Genomic DNA, 25782 nt, shown 5'->3' with positions numbered 1-25782 from the left:
TCCTCCTAAGGTTCATTAAAGGAAGCAAAATCTGCTCTATAATCCAAAGTATTTTACTCTGTGGATGCGGATTAAGAAAACCAGTGTAATTATCGGCAAGTTGGGATCAAAACAAGGCCCCTTTATGCCAAGTTTGATTGAAATTAATCCAGTAGTTCTTAATAAGATGAAAGTTGACATATTTGGACAAACTTCAATAAGGCAAAGGCTAATTTATCAACTACAGCTCCTGTAAAGTGATTTTTATTCAGGATGATGTTATTTCGCAATTTACATTATTTCACGATGAACTGTTTTGCAGTGACTAATTTTCGTGACCAAGAATATCTTAAACATGCAAGAAACATTACAAGGTTACAACAAGAAATATCCATGATGCTGAGGTTTCCACAAATAAGTTGGATTAATATAATTATGCTATAGATTCCTAAATATACATGAATAATTTATATAGCGTAATTTCGCGAGACATCCCTCGCGAAAAAATTATTCAGTTTCATTTTTCTATTGTTAAAATACATGCAAGAACTCCCTATTAACAGACCACACATGAATTCATGTTCACACGATTTGACACACATCACCATATTAAGTACTTGCGTAAAATACGGAATACACAGTAGCACGAGGTCTCGGTCTCTCTCTGTACATTAAACACTGCTGCAGAACAACCTCTTTGTATTAATGATTTTAATTACACTTATGAACATTTCTAAAATGAATTTACATGTACATGTATTTACAAACAATTCACCACAGTAACACAAAGTTTATTTACTGCACGGTCTTTTCTCACTTTAAAAAAAGTTAAGATTTTATCTCTTATTCCGTTTGGTTCCTGGAGGTTTATTCAGCTGAAATGGCTGTTCACCTCCCGCAGAAGGAAATAGCTGAGGAGTTCCGAAAGCTGGGGTGGTCTGTCCAGGCTGAGGTGTTCCAAACAGCGATGGTGTTGTGGTACTGGGAGTCCCGAATCCTGTCACAGACAAGTCGATCATTAACCACTCAGTGAGCAGAGTGAAAATGCTTTAACATGCATCATGTTATACTTGCTGTAAATTTGTATCGTTGAAAATTTACACTTAATTCAGAAATTTAAAGAAAAAATAATAAATTGTAAAATGATATCCTATATGCAAGTTAGATAAAGAGTTTGGCAAGGGTTAATGGATTAAATTTGTTGAATAAGACTTTATAATGGCCAATTATCATACTTCTCTTTGACAATAACCATCAGTGTATTGTATACAGTTTAAGATCTGTCATAAACCTGACCAAATATCTGCACAGTAATGTGTATAGTGAGAAAAAGCAGTGGAATGTGATAGCATGCAAGCTCTGATACACAGGAAATATTATGTCTCGGACAAAACAATTTACACAAAACCTTTTCAACTATTTGATATTGAAAGATGATTATTTATTGTAAATACTATTGCCAAGGGTCGATCATATCAGTTTAGTATGTTCTCTAAGAGTTTCATCGTCGGAAACTCACAGTCAGTCGCTCTCCGATTACCTACCATCGGACACAACGCCAGTATTTTCGCAGAAAGGTGTGTCTCGGCTTCTATATGTGATTGGTCGCTTTACCATTCCTTATTGCGATATTCAACCAATGAAAAAGGCCCTTATTTCTAGTCCTCGGGAGCATAGAAAAACATTCTTTCAAAGCAAAGATTCTGACTACGTTTAAGTTGGACAAGTTACAAAACTTTCAGCGAGTTGCTTTATCGGCATTATTGACACGGAGGGTGTATTTGTGTCTATAGAGACTGGGGAGGAAAAATCCTGTGTTACCAAGCGTTTACTACTGCGTACGAGTCTATGTACAGGTCTACATGTTCAGCACTCATAGTCTCGCCACTTTTATCCATCATACGGGAGCAATGGTTTTTTTTAACAGACCTGATATTTTATCGGTTTATATAGATATGCTAAACTTACTTGCGTATTAATTTGTTCCAGATGTGTTGTCGGCACAATTTGAAGCAGTAATTATGACCTTCTTTACATTGTGTAAACACAATTCATGTTTCACCTACGCTAATTACAAAATGACATGTGAAGGCCATATTCTAATTCAAAGTTGCATATAAATTTAAATTGTATCATACATGACTGATTTTATCACGAGCCATGTAGCAGTGATGATAATCAACATACCAGAGGCGGATCCAGGATTTCCGAAAGGGGGGCGGGGCGTGCGCATGTGAAAGTGAAGTATTAGCCAAAATAATCAGCCATTTTGGGTGCCAAATCGGGAGTTTTCATCTGCCATTACAGCTGACACTTTGAGTTCCGGGAATACTTACATTGATTCCCATTGGTCCTCGATAGGTCATGTAAGATTGTGCATTTTAATGAGTTATGTGAAAATATCGGCGTTGTGTCCCATGGGAGGTAAATGGAGAGCGACCAACTGTGGTTTTCCAACAATGTAAGGGTTTAAGCTCATAAAGAAAGATGAAAGTTCTTGGAAAATTCAATTAGCAGCACATTATTTTCTCTTGAAAGCCTTTTCTTCCAAGTCTCTTAGACTGTTCATTTTTTCAAAAAATAAAATAGCAAAAACTGCGTGAAGAGTGCTACAATTTATCAATTCAGTTACTGAAGATCGGCCCAATTACAAATATTAAAATAATCCCTGATATCAAAGTATTGGCAAGGCATTGATAGATGTTGATAATGCATAAATCAGTGGAGAGCTACTTTATATTGGGAGTTAGAGGGTTATCAGCCAAATATTTTAAAACCAATCCAAAGCAGCCAAGTCTGAGCCATCCAATCAGAAGCAAGATATTTAAACCATCCAATCAGATACAATGGATAATGTACCCAATCACAGGCTGCCTACCAAACCAAGCTTGGGATGAGCCGTAGTGATGGACAGATTTGCTTACCACCACTAACCTAATGGGCGCACTGTGGCGGTGTTCAAGCCAGTGAAGCTGAAACCTGAACTTGCAGTGGTGGTGGCGGCGGTTGAACCAAACCCTGCAGAAAGAGGAAAAGAAATGTGTCACAAGATAACTCAAATCCCCACAGGTAGTTCAGGGGTGGATCCAGGAGTTTTATCTGTTGGAGTGGCTTTGTCATTGTAAACACATCTAACCTACAGATGCTAACATGAAGAAGGTTTACTGCATACTTCACACAGGATACTCCATAAATACAAAACAAATATCAGACCCCAAACAATATAAAATACAAAGCTAATGCCTAGGTTTGAATCGACTCTGATAAACATGTTTGCCTATATACATGTATGTCTTTGTCATATACAGGTGACTCTTAATAACTCGAAGTTAAAGGGTCCTTGCTAAAATGTTAAAACTTTGAGAATTCAATAGTTCGAGAGACAGAAGGTTGAATTAAACCTGGAAATTCATACAGATTTGATAGTAAACGGACGCTTATATCCACAACATCTTGGGAGTGTTTTGAAATGTTTGCCTCCACATTTTAAATTCCTTGACACACCTCTAAATTATAATCTCAAAATCATAATCACATGACCAAGTCAAAATAAAATTATCAAAATGACATGGCATCCAATCACCATTCAAATAATACTATTAATTCGTAGTTATTTACCAACAAAGAAAAGGTGTAAGGTTCAAACTGACCAATTAGATCTACCCCCCCCCCCCCCCCCCCCCCCCCCCCCCCATCATGAAGCCCAGGCGTTGAGTTAACTACCTAATTAACATGGACAAGTTAGCAACAGGCATTCCAGGTAAGGTCGAAGTGGAAATCATTATAGGCTCGATTGATAGTGAATATACACTACCACCACTTCAAGATATCAAGAGTGAAAAACAATGAAATATATTCAACAGGATCCAATTTTCACCTTGAGAGACTGAGAGAAATCAGAAGTTCGAGAGATCAATAGTAAATTTGCTTTAATAGTTATACAGAAAGAAAAATCACTAAAATGCATCAAAGATGTGTATGGCCGAGTTGCAGTTTGGAAAATTATGCACGCTTGCATTCACGAAGTAAAAACATGCACATATTTAATATAGTTTATAAGTATGAAGCTTTGAATGGCCCCAATAGGTATTTAGTGTGGTAATGACCTTGACCTTTGGATTTCAAAAGCAACATGAATCTTGAATGTCATTAGGATTTGAAGTCTGATAAACATGCCCCAGCAAGTACATGTATAAAAGTTAGAGGCAAGCTCAAATCTACAGTATATAGTGAAAAAGAGACCTTGACCTTTGACCCCAAAATAAATAGGAACCGTCCTCTTTTGGATGTGATCAAAATGTGCAAGTCTGACAAAGACGCACCAAGTAGTATGAAAGTTAGAGACCGGACAAGTTCAAATCTATGGCATTTAATGACAAAAAGACCTTGACCTTTGGATCTCAAAATAAATAGGAACCTTCCTCTTTTGGATGTGATCATGTTATGTATGTCTCAAATGCACCAAAAAGTATGAAAGTTAGAGACCGGACAAGCTAATTGTGGACGCCACCCATCCTTCGCCAATTAAAAGACAAGATTTGCTATGCAACTCGGCTAAAAAATGAGACTACAATTTTACTTGGAGAGAACAAGAACACCGAGAGGTCGAAGTTCAAACCCAGTGAAGTCACCCGTATAGACATTCCCATTCAAACACACTAACAGATATTGAAAAATATACAGTGGAAGGCATTAAACGGGTAAGTAATAAAGTGTGAGTAAAAAGAAATCATTTAGTGCCATAAGTGTTCAAATTTGTGATTAGAATAATATAAAAATCTACAACAAGAACACTGTGAAATCTTCAGAGGGTATGATGTGTAAAGTCTGCCAGTGTTTGAGGGTGATTAAAGTACTGAAATATGGGGCGGCGGCATTGTTAGTAGAAAAGTACTATCTAATATTAACGTGTTCAGTGACTTCAATTTGGTGGAAATTGCTACAAACTAAATCAAACTAGATCACAGTGCCACTTGTCTACACCATATGCCCATTGTTCCCCAAAATTACTTATTCTAAATGACATCATCAATGAAGATTCTACAACAAGAATGTTGAAAAGCAGAGCATCCCTTCAAATAGAGAAACAATGAGAGGCGTCTAGTAATACCACATCGCTCACCTGAGCCATTAGTTGAAGTATTACTACCTCCAAGTGCTACGAAATCTATAATAATTTTCTGTTCTGCTTATCTACATGTACAGTGTATAAAGCTAAATTCTAACATTCAGCAGCAGTATAAAACAAGATGTATTCTTGACTTTGCATAATATGTTATATTGACACTTTGCGACTATTCTGGACCCGCCTTCAAGTCAGAATCCAGGGGATGCGAGATTCACAATTTTGGTACACCCCTTTCTGAATTTCCTAAATATGCATTTTGTATTGATGTATTATCAGCAATATTAAAGAAGTCTTTTAAATGATAGATTTTGATCCCACTCTGGTACCAACCCCTAGGATCATGAAATTTACAATTTTGGTAAAGAACTACAGGTGTACTTGCTCCTTTTAAATATCCATTTAGTTTCAATAATATTAAGGAAGATGTTTTACACATAAACACTGCAAGAGAAGTTTGGCCTTGCCCTGGAGTCAGAACCTCTACCCCAGGAATCAAGAAATTTACAATTTGGTAGAGGCTTCCTGCTCTACATGACTATGCATTTAGTTTTTCTTACAGATGTGCAGTTATAGAGAAGAAAGATTTTTGAAAATTGGTAAATTTTTGTAAGTTTTTGCCCCGACCATAAGGCCCTAGGGGTGCAGGGGTCCTGAAATTTATGATTCATGTCCCAAAGATGCCTCATACCAAATTTGAAAAGAATATTGGAAGGGTATATCAGGAATACCAAGAAGTTGAAAATGTTAAAATTGTTAACGCATGATGGAAGCAGACCCAATACCAATTCATATGTAAAATGTAAGTGACTCAGGTGACCTAAAAAGCATCACAAAATGGACTGTTCAATCCCCAGAAAAACCATAAAGTGGGGCATTCTATCACAAGAAAGAACCATAATGTGGGGCATTCAATCACAAGAAAAACCATAAAGTGGGGCATTCTATCACAAGAAATACCATTAAGTGGGGCATTCAATCACAAGAAAATACCATAAAGTGGGGCATTCAATCACAAGAAAAACCATTAAGTGGGGCATTCAATCACAAGAAAATACCATAAAGTGGGGCATTCTATCACAAGAAATACCATTAAGTGGGGCATTCAATTACAAGAAAGCACCAGAGTGGGCCATACAATCACAGGAAAAAATACCATGGGGCATTAAACAATAGGGCACCAGGGCTAGAAATAATTATTTTTATTCATTGGTCACTTCCGCTATCCACTTAAATTTTTGCTGGTCAAATGATTCCTTTTACTGTTCCGTCAGACCCGTGGATATAGAAACAACTGGCTCAATTTTCATGATTAGACCTTTGACTTTGTTTATTCAAACTAGCATATACAACGTGTTTAAAAACATCGTAATCTTACACCTTAGAAAATAAATAGTCTGCTTCATCTTCACCTCTCTCTTTTCATTTGTGAAAGTGTATCGTCACCGAATTACGAAAGCATCACAAAAGTAGACAGTTCATTCTAAGACGCAGCAGAAGATATGCTAACTCGGAACTCCTCCTGTGGCTCGTGCCTTTGTGTAGTCTCGCTTTTCCCAGACACTTGCTTTCGAGACTTTGTGTAGTCTCGCTTTCCCCAGACACTTGCTTTCGAGACTTTGTGTAGTCTCGCTTTCCCCAGACTCTTGCTCGCGAGAATTTGCACAAGCGAGAGACTCTCCCTTGTACAAAATCTCGAATGCAAGTCTGGTGAAAGTGAGACTAACCTTTGTGTAAAGTGTAGAGGAATCACCCGAGGATAGCCAATTGTATGTTCCGCTTATTCACTTTTAGAAGCATTCGTGAATTTATCTACATTGTGTTACATCATAGCACAACTTTACAGAGACTTAATTTGCATGCGATAAAAACCTGGACACATACTCGTGTAATATTTACTAGACCAATCCTTGTGAAATTTTGATAAGTATCAAAATTAACTTAAATCAAGTTTTTACAAACCACTAACCCAAATCCATTATTTACTGGCCCCGAGCCATCAATTATTTCTAGCCCTGGGCACGTAATCAAAAGACGCTATCGTCCATTAGGTTGATGATATAAGAATGAAACTCCACTGAACAGATCACAAGCATGTTTACCCTCACTCTACGCTAAAAGGACTATTTATAGTGTAAATCTAAAAGGACTATTTATAGTGTAAATCTAAAAGGACTATTTATAGTGTAAATCTGGTGCCAAAATGACACACTGCACACAATTGCAGAACACCCAGAACAGACAAGTGACACTGTACTGAACACTTTACCTCCAAATGCTGATGCTGTGGTAGTTGTGGTTCCCAGACCGAATCCTGCAACAAAAAGGAAATTCATGATAGACTGCGACAGCCCTTCTTGTACATAGCATTTCTGAATTCAGGATTTGTTCGGTGCACATCAAGAATCAGTCAATGTATCTGTAAAACAATCTGGTGTTGTGTAAAATAGCAATTTGATGGCCATTAGTTAGTTTATACTCTCCATACACATGCACAGTGAAACTTATTTAATATGGTTGGAATTGTACCAGAAAAAAATCTTTACACCAGATTATCTGCAATACAGAGGTTTTCTTAAAAAAAACAGGATTTGGTTCCAAAATATGTGTTCGGTAAACGGAAATTTTCAGAATCATGTTCCCAAATTCAAATTTGACATCAGAAGACGAGTAAATTATCCAAAATCATATTTTTTTCTTCTATTTCTGTCTGAAAACCAAAAATGTGGATATGTTGATTTGTGGCAGTATACCAAATGCTGGTGCTGTCGTTGTGGGGGCCCCCAGCAATCTGGTGGTGCCGAATCCCCCCGCTGGCTGGACCAGCGTCCCCAGTCCCCCTACAGGTGGCGCAGCTGTTGGCTGTTGGGATTTTGTCAAGGCGGTTGCCATGGCAACAGCAGCAGCATTGGAGAGTCCAGAAAACGGACTGGGACCAAAGTGATCCACGAGGACTTTTGGCTTCACCGGTTTCTTCTCTCGCTCAAATATGTTCTTAGTGTCATGGAGGAAGATTTTTCTGTAGTTCAGATACAGCTCTTTCTGAGTCTAAAAAGAATTTCACAATAAAATGAAGAATGGTCTTTAGTGAAGCTCATTTAGGAGATAAAAATAACCAAATGTGCTATAAAATCAATTTGAAAGTCAAGCCAATATTTTTTCTTCATTATCTTTACTTTAAAAGGTCAATGAACTTGAATGTTCAACAGAGTATCACTTGAAATATCCATAATAAATTAGATGTGTTGTAAGAAAATGTTTTTCTAGCTCTGAGAAATGAATGTCGTCTCTGTAATCCAAAGTGATGATCACTGCTCTTAATTTTTTTTTTATTTCAAATTATTCATCAGTAACCTTAATCTGAGCTAAACGTCCTTGGTTCAAGGTCTTGGTACATTTTATGTTCATAGGCAACATTTGGGCTAATTATGAGCTTCTGATGTCTCTTTAACACAATGGTATTAGTCTGGGACAATTTTTTTCATCTTGACCAGAGACCATCACTTTCATGACCTGTGACCTAGATTCAAGGTCATGGCGATCCACTTTGACCTCTCAGAGAAAACTTTGAATGGAGTATGAGCTTTAAATGTCTCTTCACTACAATGTGATAGCCCCAAGAAATGTTTCTTAAATACAGTTGAACTCGAACAACGATATCTTGAATACCATGGATATGTTGAAGTGATTCAGAAATCCCAAACACTTATTCTTTAAGTATTTTACCCCCGATGTCTCGAATCCTCAGATATCTCAAAGTTTTTTCTCGGTCTCATTGAGTTCGAGATAACGAAGTTCGACTATTACCAGCGACCTTGAACATGGTTCAAAATAACATACTAGTTCAGAATAACATACTGGTTCAGAATAACATACTATTTGGCCAATATTTGCCAAGAATGAGCTTCTAATTTTTTTTTCTTTATCAAGCTATGACCCAGACAATCATTCTATCCATCTCTTACGGGTAATCTTAAACAATAACATTATCACCAGATGATACAATCTATGTTTTAACCGAAAGAGAAGGTCCTTTGTCCAAGGTCACTTTTCATTACAATATTAAGTACCAGACACAAGGTTTGACGAGTGAGGGAATGACGGAGATGATGATGGATGGAGACCAGACACAAGGTGTGACGAGTGAGGGAATGACAGAGATGATGATGGATGGAGGGACAATATACCGATTACTGTGGAATCATTAGAATTCATGGTGGCTCAATTTTCGTGGAATTCGTGGGTACCTCTCAACCACGAATTTACATCCTCCACGAATAAAGACAACTATCATTTTTTAGATTTATCTTTCTTACAAATACATGTATATAAATCCAAGAAATTACGTCCCCACAAACCTGTAAAAATTCAGCAATCCACGAAAATTGGCCACCACGAATTTAAATGATTCTACAGTACCACATACAACTCTAATTCTGAAAACCCAATTCACCCGCTGCATGTTCTGACGTAAAGGATACGATTTTATAATTCCGATGCATCTTCCTTCAGGGTCTGAAACTCTGACCCAGGGCTCACGAGTTTCGAAAATCTTGGTAGCAATTTACATGCTCATTACAACTCGTATAAAGAATTATTTCATGAAGGTTAGATACATTTTCACTCTATGACCTGGGGGGCGTGGCCTCACCTTCACTGCTTCGTGGACCTGGTGTAACTGGGCAGCTAGTGCTATAAAGGTCTCGTGTAGTTTCCTCAGCAAGTCAATCAGCTCTGTAAAAAAAAAATATTTATAATTATCTCCCTGCAGAATACATGTGATCTAAAGTTCCATCTAGTCAGCCAACATAATTTTAACACATTGGAATGATGAAATTGTCTCTCCCATCAGCTTTACAAAATTGCACATGTTCCATATATGCACAATTATAAATCCTATCCTGATTATTTTCAGGATTTCGTGTCAAATTTTGCTTTCGCTCAGTTTGAAATACATGATTTTTATATCCATTCTATAGGTATACTTCAACTCCTATGTAATTCATTTTACTGTATAATTTGACCCTAATATTTATTTCCATGTTTAAGTTAAACTGATACAAATAGAATATGATTTAACAGTATAAGGGAATGTTATGGCATTCGTAACATGTTATATTTCAAATTATCAATGTTGCAGTTTTACAGCCTGAGGGTTGTCACTAGGGATTTTACAAAGCCAGTCTTAGACTCAAGACCCAAGAAAATTTGAGTCCCAAACATATTTTAATGAGTGCTTTTGGGAAAAGATAATATTTTTACCGTAAAGAAATGTAAAATAAAAATTATATGCTGGGTGGACTGATATTTACCTTCAGAGGACAGAATGCTGGGCTGATATCTACCTTCGGGGGGTCAGTATTGGACTGATATTTCCCTTCAGGGGAGAGTACGTTGGGCTGATATTTACCTTCAGGGAATAGTATGCTGGGTTGATGTTTACCTTCAGGGAACAGTATGCTGGGTTGATGTTTACCTTCAGGGGACAGTACACTGGGCTGATATTTACCTTCAGGGGACAGTACACTGGGCTGATATTTACCTTCAGGAGACAGTACGCTGGGCAGATAGGACAGTACCCTGGGGCTGATATTTATCTTCAGGGGACTATGCTGGGCTGATATTTACCTTCGGGGGACAGTACGCTGGGCTGACATTTATCTTCGGGGGACAGTACGCTGGGCTGATATTTACCTTCGGGGACAGTACGCTGGGCTGATATTTACCTTTGGAGGACAGTACGCTGGGCTGATATTTATCTTCAGGGGACAGTATGCTGGGCTGACATTTATCATCGGGGGAGAGTACGCTGCGCTGACATTTATCTTCAGGGGACAGTACGCTGGGCTGATATTTATCTTCAGGGGACAGTATGCTGGGCTGATGTTTACCTTCGGGGGACTGTACGCTGGGCTGATATTTACCTTCGGGGACAGTACGCTGGGCTGATATTTACCTTTGGGGGACAGTACGCTGGGCTGATATTTACCTTCGGGGACAGTACGCTGGGCTGATATTTACCTTTGGAGGACAGTACGCTGGGCTGATATTTATCTTCAGGGGACAGTATGCTGGGCTGATGTTTACCTTCGGGGGACTGTACGCTGGGCTGATATTTACCTTCGGGGACAGTACGCTGGGCTGATATTTACCTTTGGAGGACAGTACGCTGGGCTGATGTTTACCTTCGGGGGACAGTACGCTGGACTGATGTTTACCTTCGGGGGACAGTACGCTGGGCTGATATTTACCTTCGGGGGACAGTACGCTGGGCTGGCTGATAGAGTGAAGATGTCCCTCCAGGGTCTCTATTTGTTGTCTGTATGTTAACATCTGGGTCTCAAAATTCTCCACCAGTCGCTGGAAATACCTGTAACATTAGGGAATAAAGAATGTATTCAAAACAGTCTCTATCACCCCATGGTACCAAAGAAATGAAGCAAATAATGGGCAATAATATAAATACACCACTTTAAATTTCACGCATTAGTTTGGTATAGATGTGTTATGCATAACATAAAGAAATTCTTGTTATGAGCTGAAGTGTCTCTTTAAATGTTCTTACTCACGAACTGATCTATAAAAATCGCTTATTGCTACACAGCTAAAGAATTCATCATCAAATCAATTGATTAAAATATAAAATATGATATAAAATTTCTAAAATACATGGTATACTGTAGTTAAAGTGGTTAGTGTAATTAATACAGGTACCCCCCCCCCCCCCCCCCTTTTTTTTGCATGTTGATTAAACCTTCTCTGATAAATGTTTGGTTTCCAATCAATGTTAAAGTACTTGCTTCTTTTGCTGTAATACTTTAAACAATACCATTATAACGATTCAAAAACACTGGTACCGTATCGTGTCATTTCAACCTTAACAATGTCCAACCCCACCAAGCAATCACTCATTTTATAAAGTGGTCAACTTCCTTGCCATATCTTGTGATAATTAAGAATCTTTGAATTAAATTGATTGATGATTGTTATATAGGAATTTATTAGAGTTAAGGTTCTCAAGTGGGCACCTGTAAAAATGTTTTCAGATCCACACATTTGTACAGGTGAGTAATATGCACAATTACAAGTGAGTGACAGGTGATCTACTATCTACAACCCTGCAGACTAGACATATAAAGGGTGGAGATGCCAAACAAAGTGAATATTATATGTATGTGTCCGTTGTAGGCAACTTACTCGGTTGGTGCTGTGTTTTCATACTGGAGTCCAGCAGGGATGTCCTTTGTTCGTTGCGCCATTTCTGCATTTTTCAATTCCTTAAAACAAAATGTGTCCATGAAATTTCCATTAATCCAACAAAAACAAGGTTAACAATCATTTCTAAAAGAAAGTCATTCAAATTCGTCAATAAAATTGTTAGTCTTCTGCTTCAAATATCCGCATACTTTATAGCAGGTTTTTACCACGGGTCTAAAATTTGACGATTTGCTGGCTCAAAAGTATGCTAATAATCTTAGCGGAATAGATTTTGGTGGACAAGGAAGATTTATCTCTCTTGCAAATACTGAAGTCACAATTGGGGTGCATATTTGGCGAGTGAAATTTTGGCGGAAAATTATCTAATCACTAAAATAAGCCAAATTTATCACCCCGCGGAAAAAACACGCTATACAGTAGCAAACTACCATTAAAAGAAATGAAACGCAGTATTAAGTCTTCCCCGGAAGACATGTGTCGCCTGCTAGTTCATTCTATATGTAATATATCACGTATAATGTTGAAAAAGTAAATTATTGAAATGGTTTTTGTCACTAAACAGGAAGTTGATAAGCAACAGATTCGAAAATGTCTTACACAATACAGTTGGCCACACTGATGCTCTGTGCCAAATATCAGGGAGTTGCCCCATGTGGTTCTTGAGAAAACTTGTGACAGAAATTTTTTTGCTGTAAAAAATTCTAAGTCCCGGCAAACAGGAAGTTGATAAGCGACAGATTCGAAAATGTCTTACACAATACAGTTGGCCACACTGATGCTCTGTGCCAAATATCAGGGAGTTGCCCCATGTGGTTCTTGAGAAAACTGTGACAGAAATTTTTTGTGACGACGACGACAGACGATGGATAGTGATCCCTATATGTCGCCACTGCGTAACGCAGGCGACACAAAAACAGGAAGTTGATAAGCGACAGATTCGAAAATGTCTTACACAATACAGTTGGCCACACTGATGCTCTGTGCCAAATATCAGGGAGTTGCCCCATGTGGTTCTTGAGAAAACTGTGACAGAAATTTTTTGTGACGACGCCAGACGACGACGCAAGACGATGGATAGTGATCCCTATATGTCGCCACTGCGTAACGCAGGCGACACAACAATATCATAATTATGATAAAATTATCACAAACTGTTTGAATTTTGACTCCTCTAAACTACAGTGAATATAAGCACCACATCACATAAATACATCTACCTGGATCATTTCTATAAATACATGTACACACACACACGCACTTACCTAGTTCATTTGATAAATACACACACACTTACTGGATCATTTCTATAAATACACACACTACATCTCCTTACCTGGGTCATTTCTATAAATACACACACTACATCTCCTTACCTGGGTCATTTCTATAAATACACACGCTATATCTCCTTACCTGGGTCATCTCCTTCTTGAGTTTCTCCACGGCACACGCATTCCTCTGGAGTCCGTTGGACACTATGGACAGAAGTTGTTTGAGGGACACCACGTCCTCCTGGACTTTGTGCATCGGGTTGGAGGACATTCGAGATATGCCTTCCTGGACAGTCTTCTCATCCTTGACAAAGGTCCTGGAAACGTTATTGTAAATTTCACTACACACATGGAAATTTGATCTTGTGGTAGTAATTTTCAAAGAATATGAAAAAAGAATCTTTGTATATATATTTCCCTTGTATCAGTTCCTTGTTAATGTAATATCTTTTAAACCAAAGGGAATGAAATGGACTGAAATCTTCCACAAGTCACTATGAACCAAACTGACTGTTTTATTTCTCCTGTCAGATTTGACTTACTTGAAATCTTCCACTGTTTTCATGATCTCGGGAGGAAGGTGACTCTTTTTCAAGGTTTTTCCATCACTGAAAAATCAACACAAACTTGTCATTGGTAACATCCATATGATCTATCATAGGGAACTGTGGGTAAAAGTGTCATTTAAATCAAGAAGAATTTTCAAGTAACCCTGGCAAAACTTTAAATAAATCCCAGCAGAATTGATACTAAAGGAAATTTGTATAAAGTTTAGTGGATACCTATGCAGCAATTCTGGTAAGAATTTATTTCACGCAAGACATCCAAGGGACAAGATTCTACGTTTTTAGTTCTGGCGAGTTAAGGGGCGAGATCAAAAGTTCAAAGTCTGACAGAAAACTAAATTCACGTAGTTTTCACCAAAATCCCAACTACTTCAATACTAAATTTGATGAATGTTGAAATTAATCGATTAACAAGTAAAAATATAAGATTATAAATAACATTCTTTAAACCTTTTCTATTGTTTAATCACAAATAAAAAAGTACATCAAAATGTATTTATCATAATGTGGTTTTTAACAGTCGCTTGTCTTTTTTCTTTTTTAACTAAAGTGTAATCGATGTCGAATGACAGAAACTTATGGGATATTTTATCCCCCCCCCCCCCCCTAACTACTTGAATTTATCTGACATCTATCTTTTATCTTTTGATCTCATCCCTAACAGAGAACCAGTTTATTTAAACTCACCCTGCTTTGGGATCTGTAGCTGATCCACCTGAAATAAAACATGATGCTCATGAGAAAAAAGAAAGAAAAAAACCCACCTATACTGTAAGTGGTTTAATTTTGCGGTGCTAAAAGTTAGCGGTTTTTCATATTGGTCTAATTGAGGTGGTTTTACTTTCGCGGAATTCAAATTTTATGACAAACACAAAATAATTTTGTGTCACACTTGCAAAATGATTGCGGTTGTTTTAATTTCGTGGAAAAATCCCAGACCGCGAACATAGCGAAATTAAAACCACCGCAATCACTTTCCCATTTACAGTATTTCTTTATACCTATCAAAAACTTTGATTTAATTATCACTATAAGTACCATAAGCGGTGTCTTCCAAATTAAAAAAAAGTCGTTAAATGATAACAAAAATGACTCCTCGCAGATCTATAGAGATAATATTCCATGTGGCAATCTGATATACAATGCATAGGCATCAAATTTCATGGATTTGTAAAGAAATACATAATTTCATGGAAAGTTACTCTATACTCTTCTTTTATGAACGAAAAATTATAGTTCCATGAAAACTAAATTTCATGGTCTGACAGATTGAATGACAATGAAAAGCAAAAGCACAGAATTAACATAGAATGAGGCTGCTTTACCAGTCAAGGCATTTGAAGTTTTCGGATCCACCCCTCCTAATCCAACAGTCTGTGATGTTGTGGTTGGGGCTCCAAATATACTACCAGGGGCTGTGGTGGTGCCTAATCCCACCGTCTGTGTCGTGGTGGCCTGGGTCCCAAATATACCACCACTGGCTGTGGTGGCTCCTAATCCCTGTGATGTGGTGGCCTGGGTCCCAAATATTCCACCACTAGCTGTGGTGGCTCCTAATCCCTGTGATGTGGTGGCCTGGGTCCCAAATATTCCACCACTAGCTGTGGAAGTGCCTAACAAACCTATTTAATGAAATAATGGTGAGATTGTTTCTATCATGGGGTATGAAACCACTGGCAGTATGAGGTCATTGTCAAATCAGACAAGATTCTACTGATGTTATATCCTGGACTATATTGCTAAGAATCTTTTTTCAAGAAATACAAAGCAATGAAACAGCAAAGGATTATCACAAACGAAACTTTAGTCACTATTACAGTTGAATGACAGTCCATCTATTTCACTTCTTACTCTACCCTCTGGGAAGTATAAGTATGATACACAATTTCCTAAAACTTCCATATAAAATTCATCCTAACTCATTTTTGTTTTAAAGTTGTACAAGTGCATGAGTAGGATCTGTGCTTGGGTCAGGGTCAGTACAGCCCAGCATCATTTGATTTTCAGCACTTTTAAAGCCATATTTCAAGCATTTTTGGACAATCCCATCATGTAAATGATAACGGATACTGCTAACGGTAAATAATACACTCGTGAATATGCTTACATACGGTTTTTTTCTTAAGCCATAATATGCAGAACTTTGTTTCAGGTAGTATCATCCATCATCAGGCTGTGACATACATGTACTTTATTTGCATTGTATAAATTAAGAGTCTTGGCTTAAAACTGGGACAAGAAGTAGATAGACAATCCAAGAGTTCTGTGTGCAAAATATTTCCCAAAATTTGACCGAGTTCAACAACTTATAAATATCCTTGCACTGTGTACAAGTTTTATTTACCCTAGCTTCTAAACTGTGTGAGGAGTTAAAAGGACAAACCATGTCTTTTATCCAATATAATATTTCCTCACAACTGACTAAGTTCAACCTGTAATTTCTCAAAACCAACCAAGTTCAACAACCCGTAATTTTCTCAAAAATTGAAGGAAATCAAAATCCTAGCAGCATCTCTAATACCCATACAAACACTCTGTACAACAAGATGGTCCTGACTTGAAAATTGTAGGAGTTTGCTGGACAACCCTGAACGGACGTACGTACAGACATAGCTGCACCATAATATGTCCCGTCTAAAGACGGACGTATAAACCCGACCCAGATTACTACGGTCACATTACCTGTTGTTGGTTTGTTGGCGGGGTTGTTAAACCCTGTGAATCCTCCTGCAGTGGAGGCAGTACTGGTCAGTGTTGGTCGTACCCCACCTGTTAATCCTCCCAGTCCCCCCGTCGTATTGCTGGTGAAAGGTAGGGAAAAGCCCACTGTAGGAGCGACACTGGCGGTATTGGTTCCGGGGAATGCCGGAGTAGGGGTCGCTGTCCCTAATTTTAACCCTCCAGATTGTGTTGTTGTTCCCGCTAATGTGAAACCTACAAAAGTCATCAAAATTCTGTAGGTTATATCACAGTAAACTTCATGTTACTATGATTCATGTAACTTTAATTAAAGTTGTATGGTCTGAATTTCCACAAAGCTTTTCCACCTTGTAAAAACACATAGTAACAGTAACCTAAATCAAACTGACTTTGAAGTTTGAACGCTTCATGTTACAATGGAAATTGATTTGTCCTAAACACATACATATTACCATGGTAACAGTAGCCTAAATTAAACTCGTTATATAAACTTCTTGTTATAATGGTTAGGCCATAAAAATCTAATTATCTGGTTCTCAGACCATGTTTGGATTTCTCAAAAATATCTCAGACTTAAGTTTTTCTTTTATTTGAAAAGTCAGAATACGAATAAAATTTCAGACTTAAGTCCAAGTTACGACTTTAAGCTGTATGACCCGATGTTCATGTATTATTTTTGAACATTATTACTTTAAAGCAGATTAATTACTTTACAAAGTTATTAACTTTCCCTTAATTACATGCTTGAAAACATCTGCATGTAAAAGAAAACTGAGAATATTATTTAGAAAGTAAATATAGTGTGGTACATATATAAATCATCCCATGATAGACGTCTATAAATAGACCCACGTGCGTCAGGGGAATCCCAACATGATGTATTAACTCATACACAACTGTCTAGTTTTAAGGCTGAAAGAGCATAAAACAACGAATTACTAAGAGATATTTTATATTTTTATTAAACTTATGGCACGGTACTATTGTAACAAAATACACAGCTTTACACAGATAAAACCGCCGATGATCGGAAAGTTTGAACTGGTCACATGACTGTCACTTGAAATGGCAGAGTGACGCGGTTATTTGTAAACATCGATTTAAAATCAAATAATTTGGGTTAAAACAGATGAAATAATGTATGATATGTCATATAGCCTCATAACTACATACGTGCGATGATTTAATAGCGTTTTTACGAGATGGAAAAAAATATTGTAATTCGGACCATACAGCTTTAAAGGCATAGGGTCTAAGATATTGGTAAAATTTTGCATGTTCTAAAAAGATGGCAAAATTGAAGATCATAACTAGAAAATCACAGAAAGTTCTTCAGAATGTTTACAAACACATTGGATAAGTTAGTAATTACGAAATAATCCCCTGTTCTCATTTGCCTAAACTGGTACCCTGTTGACTTCGCATCTCTTATGTTTGTGTGTAGCCACCAATCAGCAGGGTACCAGTTTAATATATTGTCCTCCAGACAAATATTTTATAAAGGGCTGAAACGTCAAAATGACTTCAATTTCAAAGCGCTGCAGCTATAGATAACTCATAATTAATACTACAAATTTGTTTTTGGAGTTCTTCTTGCAAAATATTGTGATGTCATTTTTTAGATAAAAGATAGACCTTATGTCTTTAAGTTTATTTAGAGAAATCCAGGCCTGTTTTTCCTGTCATGATAATAGCCTTCATGTACTGCAGCATTAACCCAGACAGTATTGACCAAGACATTTAATTTCACCAAGCATGCCCCAGATCTTCAAAGTCAAGGGCATGTAAAGTTACAAAGAGTGCATGCATTAATGAGACAGGCTACAGGCTACAGATGGAGCTGATACATACCTGTATAAATTGTATCTTACCTGTAGTAGTAGGTGTTGCTGGCTGGCTACAGATGGAGCTGATAAATACCTGTATAAATCGTATCTTACCTGTAGTAGCAGGTGCTGCTGGCTGGCTACAGATGGAGCTGATAAATACCTGTATAAATTGTATCTTACCTGTAGTAGCAGGTGCTGCTGGCTGGCTACAGATGGAGCTGATAAATACCTGTATAAATCGTATCTTACCTGTAGTAGCAGGTGCTGCTGGCTGGCTACAGATGGAGTTGATAAATACCTGTATAAATCGTATCTTACCTGTAGTAGCAGGTGCTGCTGGCTGGCTACAGATGGAGTTGATAAATACCTGTATAAATCGTATCTTACCTGTAGTAGGTGCTGCTGGCTGACTGGAAGGGAAAGCTGGTGTTGTTGCTCCTAACTTGAACCCACCTACAAATTGATATATAACATTCAACCTAATTGGTAATTTTTACTTGAAAATTTGTAAAAAAAAAAACACCTTAACAAATCAAGAATACTAGTCTAATTCAAGGCTTTTCTAATTATAACTTATGTTATTTAAAAGAACAATAGTGATAAGAATAATATAATAATTACAACATGGATGATAAACAGGACTGCTTGAACTTTACAAAACCAACCCCCCCCCCCCCCCCCCAAAAAAAAACACCATGCAATAAACAAACCAATTTTGATCACACTTAGAAAGTTTTTTTGTATTACATTTTGGAAAAATATATAGGTAGACTGGTTCTAAATTTGCCAAAATTGGCCTTGTAAAATCACTAAAGTTACTTTCAATGGATGCCAGAAAAAAGTATAAATTAAAATGAGATAATAAAAGAAAAACACAGATCTCTAAGTAAACATGCTGCAAGGTGACCTGAATCATGACCTCAATGACCTTGACCTGCATCATTACTGACCTTGACCTGCTGGTGCTGTGGACCCTGGAGTATTGCCAAAGTTAAAAGATGTAGTACCACTTGTAGCAGGGTTTTGTCCAGTGGTGCCAAACGCCACATGCTGACCAGCCTGTGCAGCTGCACCAGCTAAGTTAAATCCACCTGTAAATAAGTTCAGATACAAAGATGAAAATCTTAAGGAACAGGATGTGTGGAATGTTTTATTGCTAATAGCTATAGCTGGATGTGCTCCTTCATCGGTGAAAGACTCTTGAATGGGTACAGTCATGTATCAGTTAAATTCTTTTAAAAACTTTCTCTCAGACATTTTATTTGCAATAATTACAGAGATTCTTTAAAAAATCAATACTGGTGTGCAAATTCCTTTTTCACTACATAAACTGGTATTGGTTAAGTCTTTAATTGAGTCCATTAATTCTGATAAAAATATTTAAGATCCACGTATTGTCAGAGTTCCCGAAACGCGCCGGTCCACCAGGCATCCCTGACAAATTTGGACATCAGCAGGTGAAGGTGTAATAATGTAGCCCTATCCGATTTTTTTTTAAATCTGATGTTTTCGGGATTGGGTTACAATTGCATAGGATCTCCGTAATGGTGCAAAATAATTTTATGAATAACCGATAATAAGCTCCGTGTATTAGTCCCAAATGTTGTTTACAACAAAAGGAGTACCAACTTTGTACTTAGACATGTCTAATAGAGGTGTTTTTCATTTATAAACATCATGTACAGCATGCAAAATGCCTCGTCTGCTCTGCCATGCTTGTTATCACCAGATCTCGTAGGTGGATCTACTGAAAAACCTAAACATTGACAATCAGCGCGAAAATGTAGTTACTTGAGTCACTTTGACAAAGAAAGGAAAATCATATGGTTGCAGAGAGAATTTACACTCTGCTGTTCATGTTTTATTTAACTTGATATTAAATCTAAACCTTTTTAATACTGATGAAATAGCTTGTCCCTTGATGTAAATACTAGTTATATGGCATATGCAAAGAACTTGACAATTGGAAGTTGAAACTTCAGTACATCAAACACGGCGCACAAATATGAATCAAGAAATTGGAATATATCGAAATTATTGAAAACGGTAGAATAGAGCTTCACAAATCGTAAGCTGCAGGTTGTAAATTTATATATTGACTAAGAAACATAGAATATCATTTTATTTACGTAAAGAAAGTCAGCAAATGTTTAGAATGATCGAAAATGTTGCGGGAGTGAATCACTTCCGCATATGCACCATTACGGAGATCCTAAGGAGTTGTAGTCCTCTTCCAAAAAAAAAATATCAATGTATGCACCCAGGGGTGCATGAGCCGAGTTGCATGGGATACATTGTAAAGTCAGGAATGATGTGGCATATTTATAATTGTGAAGAACTAATTTCAGTTTTAAACTTTTCGAGTTACTGTCCAGAAACCATATTTGTCTGAAGTTTCAATCTATTTTCGGTCACTGTGACCTTGACCTTTTTCTCCAAAATCAATAGGGACCTTGCTTTGCTGGTATCCAACAATATATCCAAGTTTCATTTGATTCAAATTAAAAAATTTCGAGTTATCCTCCGGAAACCAAATTTTTTAATCTATTTTCGGTCACTGTGACCTTGACCTTTGACCCATTTTCTCCAAAATCAATAGGGGTCTTCCTTACCTGGTACATAACAATATCTTTAAGTATCATTTGATTCGGATTTAAACTTTCTGAGTTATCATCCGGAAACCAAATTTTTCTGAAATTTTCATTCTATATTCGGTCACTGTGACCTTGACCTTTGACCATTTTTCTCCAAAATCAATAGGGGTCTTCCTTACCTGGTACCCAACAATATATCAAGGTTTCATTTGATTAGATTGAAAACTTTTCGAGTTATCATCCGGAAACCAATTGTTGACGCCCAACCGCCCACATCACCAAACCAATAGCCGAGTTCAACTTCGTTGCAACTCAGCTAAAAATCGGAGAGGGCTACATTATTGCAGCTAGTGAAGGTGTTACTAAACGAAAAGCTGAAGATGAAAAGACAGGTAAAATTAGTGATAAAGAGGTGAAGAGGGAGAGAAAATTCTACAACTGGTTAAGTGAGTGGAACTGGCTTGTGTATGATGGGAAGTTAATGTTTTGCAAAGTTTGCATCACTTATGATAAAACATTTATGTGTGGTGAATTCTACAATTGTAGACCTGTGATTCTTCCATCGGAAGACAAATTTCCCAAATTTGAGCCCCCCTTCCGTTCCTTCCGTTAAAATGTAAAATCTTCCGTCATTTCAAATTTTCAACCACAAAAATTTTCTGAGCGCCATTTTTTAATATTTATAAGGAAAAACCCCGAGACAATCGAAAGTCATCTATTTCCTGTTATTGATTTTCTGTCACAGTGACTGCACAGGTAAACAGGTAAATGTCAATTAACGAGGGTACAGTAATTACTGAAGCCATTTGAGGAGTTTATTTATGATTACACAGCAATTAGTGATAATAAACAATTAGTGGATGATTAAAAAGATTGTTTTTGGCACACACTCTGGTGATTAGGAAGTGATACTGACAGTTGAAGTTGTTATAAAAACATCAAGTCGGACGATCTTTGATGCTGTTGAAAACTTGGTAAGGTGCAGGTGGGAAAAGAAAGTGGGCACTGAAGATGTTCGTAAAAATGTGTGGACAGAGTGACACAATTGTATTAGAATGGATTATCTCTAACTGAACTGTATATTCAAAGATGGATACGGCAAGACGACGATGGGTGTGTACAGTTTGAATTTTCTCAATATTTATTTACACATGTATGCATGTATAAATAGTATGTGGCCAAGTCTTGTAACATATATTTGTTCACTACATGTTTCACTGAAAAAACACGTTTTCAGATATGCAATGTAGTTCTTTTACGTGAGAACATGTTCTTTATATTATTTAGCTCACCAGTGCTGAAATCTCAAGTGAGCTTAAATTTGTTAGTAGGCCTAGATCTAGCTGCAATAATGTTGCCCTCTCTGATTTTTTTTTTTTTTTTTTTTTTTTTTTTTTTTTTTTTTTTTTTTTTTTTTTAGGGAGAGGGCTACAACTCATTAGGATCTCCGTAATGGTGCAAATGCGGGAGTGATTCACTCCCGCAACATTTGCGCTCATTCTAAACATTTCCTGACTTTCTTTACGTAAATAAAATGATATTCTATGTTTCTTAGTCAATATATAAATTTACAACCTGCAACTTAAGATTTGTGAGGCTCTATTCTACTGTTTTCAACAATTTCGATAAATTCCAATTTCTCCATTCATATTTGTGCGCCATGTTTGATGTACTAATGTTTCAACTTCCGATTGTCAAGTCATTTGCATAAGCCATATAAGGTAGTATTTACATCAATGGACAAGTATGGAGGCGAAAGCTATTTTGTCGGTATTGAAAAGGTTTGAATTTAATATCAAGTTAAAAACCGAACAGCAGAGTGTAAATTCTTTCTGTAACAATATGATTTTCCTTTCTTTGTCGAAGTGGCTTGAGTAACTACATTTTCGCGCTGATTGTCAATGTTTAGGTTTTTCATTAGATCCACCTACGAGATCTCGCGATAGCAAGCATGGCGGAGCAGATGAAGAATTTTGCATACTGTACATTATATTTAATGAAAAACACCTTTATTAGACATGCCCGAGCACAAAGTTGGTACTCCTTTTGGTGTAAACAACATTTGGGGCTAATACACAGAGTTTATTATCGGTTATTCATAAAATTATTTTGCACCATTACGGAGATCCTATGGAATTGTAGCCCTATCCCGAAAACGTCAGAATAAAAAAAATTGGATAGGGCTACATTATTGCAGCTAGCCTAGATCTAATATGTTGGTAAACTTTTCTGAAAAGTGATAATTGTTATAACTTGTTATCTCTGTAATAACTTGTTATCTCTGTAATAAATATAACAAGTTTTTTTCTTTTAATTGTGGTTTTTAAGGTATTGACTGAAGAATTCTTAACACAAAATTCAATGTTCTTAACACAAAAAAGGAATTAGGCCACTGATAAAATGTGTTGTGTTTCCGCTAACCCGACCGACCCTAAATTATAGCCCCGACCCTAGAATTTTTTTTCGATATTTAAAAAAAAAAAAAAATCGTCATTTTCCCGGAAAAAATATATTTCCGGTTCTTGGTTTTCCTTTTTAGTTAGACATTGAGATGAAGTCATTCAAACACTTGAATGATGTACAAAATTGCATGGTATTATGTTAAGCGTCTAAACAACATTGATAATGTTTGTAACTAACAGCATGGGATGATGGTTGACATAGTGGCTAGTACCTCCATGCGTGCCTCACGCAACGGTGATTTAACAATTGAAGTTAACAGACTGTCGAGAGACTTTACCAAGTGTCATGTTTCCATGGAAGACTTTATTTTGTTAAAATTGCCAACTCCTATGGTGTTTTTAGACGGTGTCTATTTATAGCCATGCACTGTCTTATGCTATCGCTTCAGCGGGCATTACTGTATATACACGGGGACCCTAGTTTGATGTGGAGGTCATGATGCAGACTGACAGACATTAATGTCCAGTCTGTCAAATTTGTATTCACATCCATAGTTTCTGCTGCAGTTCTAACTGAAAACAGTATGAAAAAGGCCGCAAATAAAGCAGTGAACTGAACAGCTGGTGAACGCATCCGAGTTGATGGCTGGTTAAGGCCAAGAGGGAAAAAAAAGATGTGCAGACTTTTTTTAAAATAAAAATTTATGTCTGGTAAAGTTTTAGCTGGAAGAGAGTTGGATCCCATTAGGATAAGTGGGATCTGCCCAGACTGTCTTCCTACCCTTGTTCCATTTAGATTGTGAAAATACATTCATAAATGTATTAATAAACTTAAAATATGTTAATGATGTTGATATTTTGGTGATGATTTAATATATTTTTCAAAACCATCACATTATTTTCCTGTCAAACATATCCAATAGTAGTATTCCTATGACAACCAATCTAAATGTAGAAACAATATATCTGGTACTTGTATAGCATAGTGGCATAAAGGAGTTAACTTTTGTGTTTTATGCTAGATATGTTTTATTGAAAAATATTGTTTCTTATAATTAAAACATCTGGAAATAATCCTCAGCCAATAACAGGTGAAATGTTATGATTGAAAGTTTACTTGCAATACAATTTAAGCAAAATTTTAATTTGAAAATATAAAATTCAATCGAACATTTAACTTGTTAAGAGTTTACAATGTTTTTGCATACTTTGAAAAAATAAAATAAAATTTATTTCCTGCCTACCTACCCTATTTTTTTCTAGAACGTTAGCGGAAACTCAACAATTTTTGTCGTTGGCCCTATCATTGTTCTCAACACAAAAAGGATCTGATGATTATGAACTCAGACACTTGTAACACACAAAAAAAAAAACTACTAGTAGCATGATTTCATTAGCCAATGAACACACAAAAACGGTAAAAAAAATGTCGATAAAAAATCTCCAGTTATCAGACCAAAACTCCAGCTGAAAATTTTCAAATCTCCAGTTGTGGCATGACAGTTCTGTCACAGATTGTCCAGTAAATTTTGAATATTTATTTCGGGAACTATGTATTGTGATAGAGGCAATATAAATAATTATATATCATGGAGTACATTTTAGGCAGCGATACTCAACCTTAAAGATAATAGACAAAATCTTTAATATCCGTAGATGTTGACTATTTTTAGAACAGGGGCTTCCCATTCATGGATGGCACAAAAAGTCTCATAATGTATAAAATTTTATCAAATTCTAATACTTATGTTAATACAAATAAGAAAAGACAAACCTGTCGCTGTAACTGATGTTGTCGGTGGTCCCCCAAAAGTAAACCTGAAAATATAAAGAAAGAAAATGATGCATGAGGCTTCTGATTCTGAAATTCCCAGGAAAGAACTTTAGAAGTAATCTATATTGACAATGTCTTGTACAAATACAGGTATTAGTAGGGCTGTTTATCAAATTTAGATTTCATCGATAGGTAGGCCTAGTGATAAAATTACTTTACCCCCCAGGTCCAGGCATTTTTGCACCAAACATTTTGAACAATCGCTCGGAGCGCCTCCGTGAGAGTTTAGATTAACTCGTACAAAGTAGTGCAGTGAGCCAACGA

At 36.8% G+C, this 25782-nt stretch overlaps 1 protein-coding gene across 2 annotated transcripts; it reads right to left on the bottom strand.

Annotated features, from left to right (window-relative positions):
* Positions 1-227: 227 nt before the first annotated feature.
* On the bottom strand, positions 228-25782 carry LOC125679684 (nucleoporin p58/p45-like). 2 transcript variants are annotated; one of them, XM_056156494.1, is made up of 16 exons: positions 25678-25782; positions 25459-25502; positions 19639-19779; positions 19076-19141; positions 16842-17093; positions 15485-15781; positions 14847-14874; positions 14136-14201; positions 13736-13910; positions 12302-12381; positions 11356-11474; positions 9756-9838; positions 7858-8152; positions 7374-7418; positions 2914-2997; positions 228-976 (listed from the first exon to the last, which is right to left on the bottom strand). In XM_056156494.1, the coding sequence occupies exons 1-16, from the start codon at positions 25707-25709 to the stop codon at positions 816-818; spliced, it is 1968 nt and encodes a 655-aa protein (XP_056012469.1). In that variant the 5' UTR covers positions 25710-25782; the 3' UTR covers positions 228-815. The 2 variants fall into 2 exon arrangements, with proteins under 2 accessions (XP_056012469.1, XP_056012470.1); XM_056156495.1 differs by lacking the exon at positions 2914-2997 and having other exon boundaries at positions 25678-25780.

The sequence above is a fragment of the Ostrea edulis genome, chromosome 2 (genome assembly GCF_947568905.1).
Source record: "Ostrea edulis chromosome 2, xbOstEdul1.1, whole genome shotgun sequence".
Taxonomy (NCBI): Eukaryota; Metazoa; Mollusca; class Bivalvia; order Ostreida; family Ostreidae; genus Ostrea; species Ostrea edulis.
The sequence above is the reverse complement of the archived record's forward strand: the minus strand, read 5'-3'. Positions and strand labels throughout refer to the sequence as shown.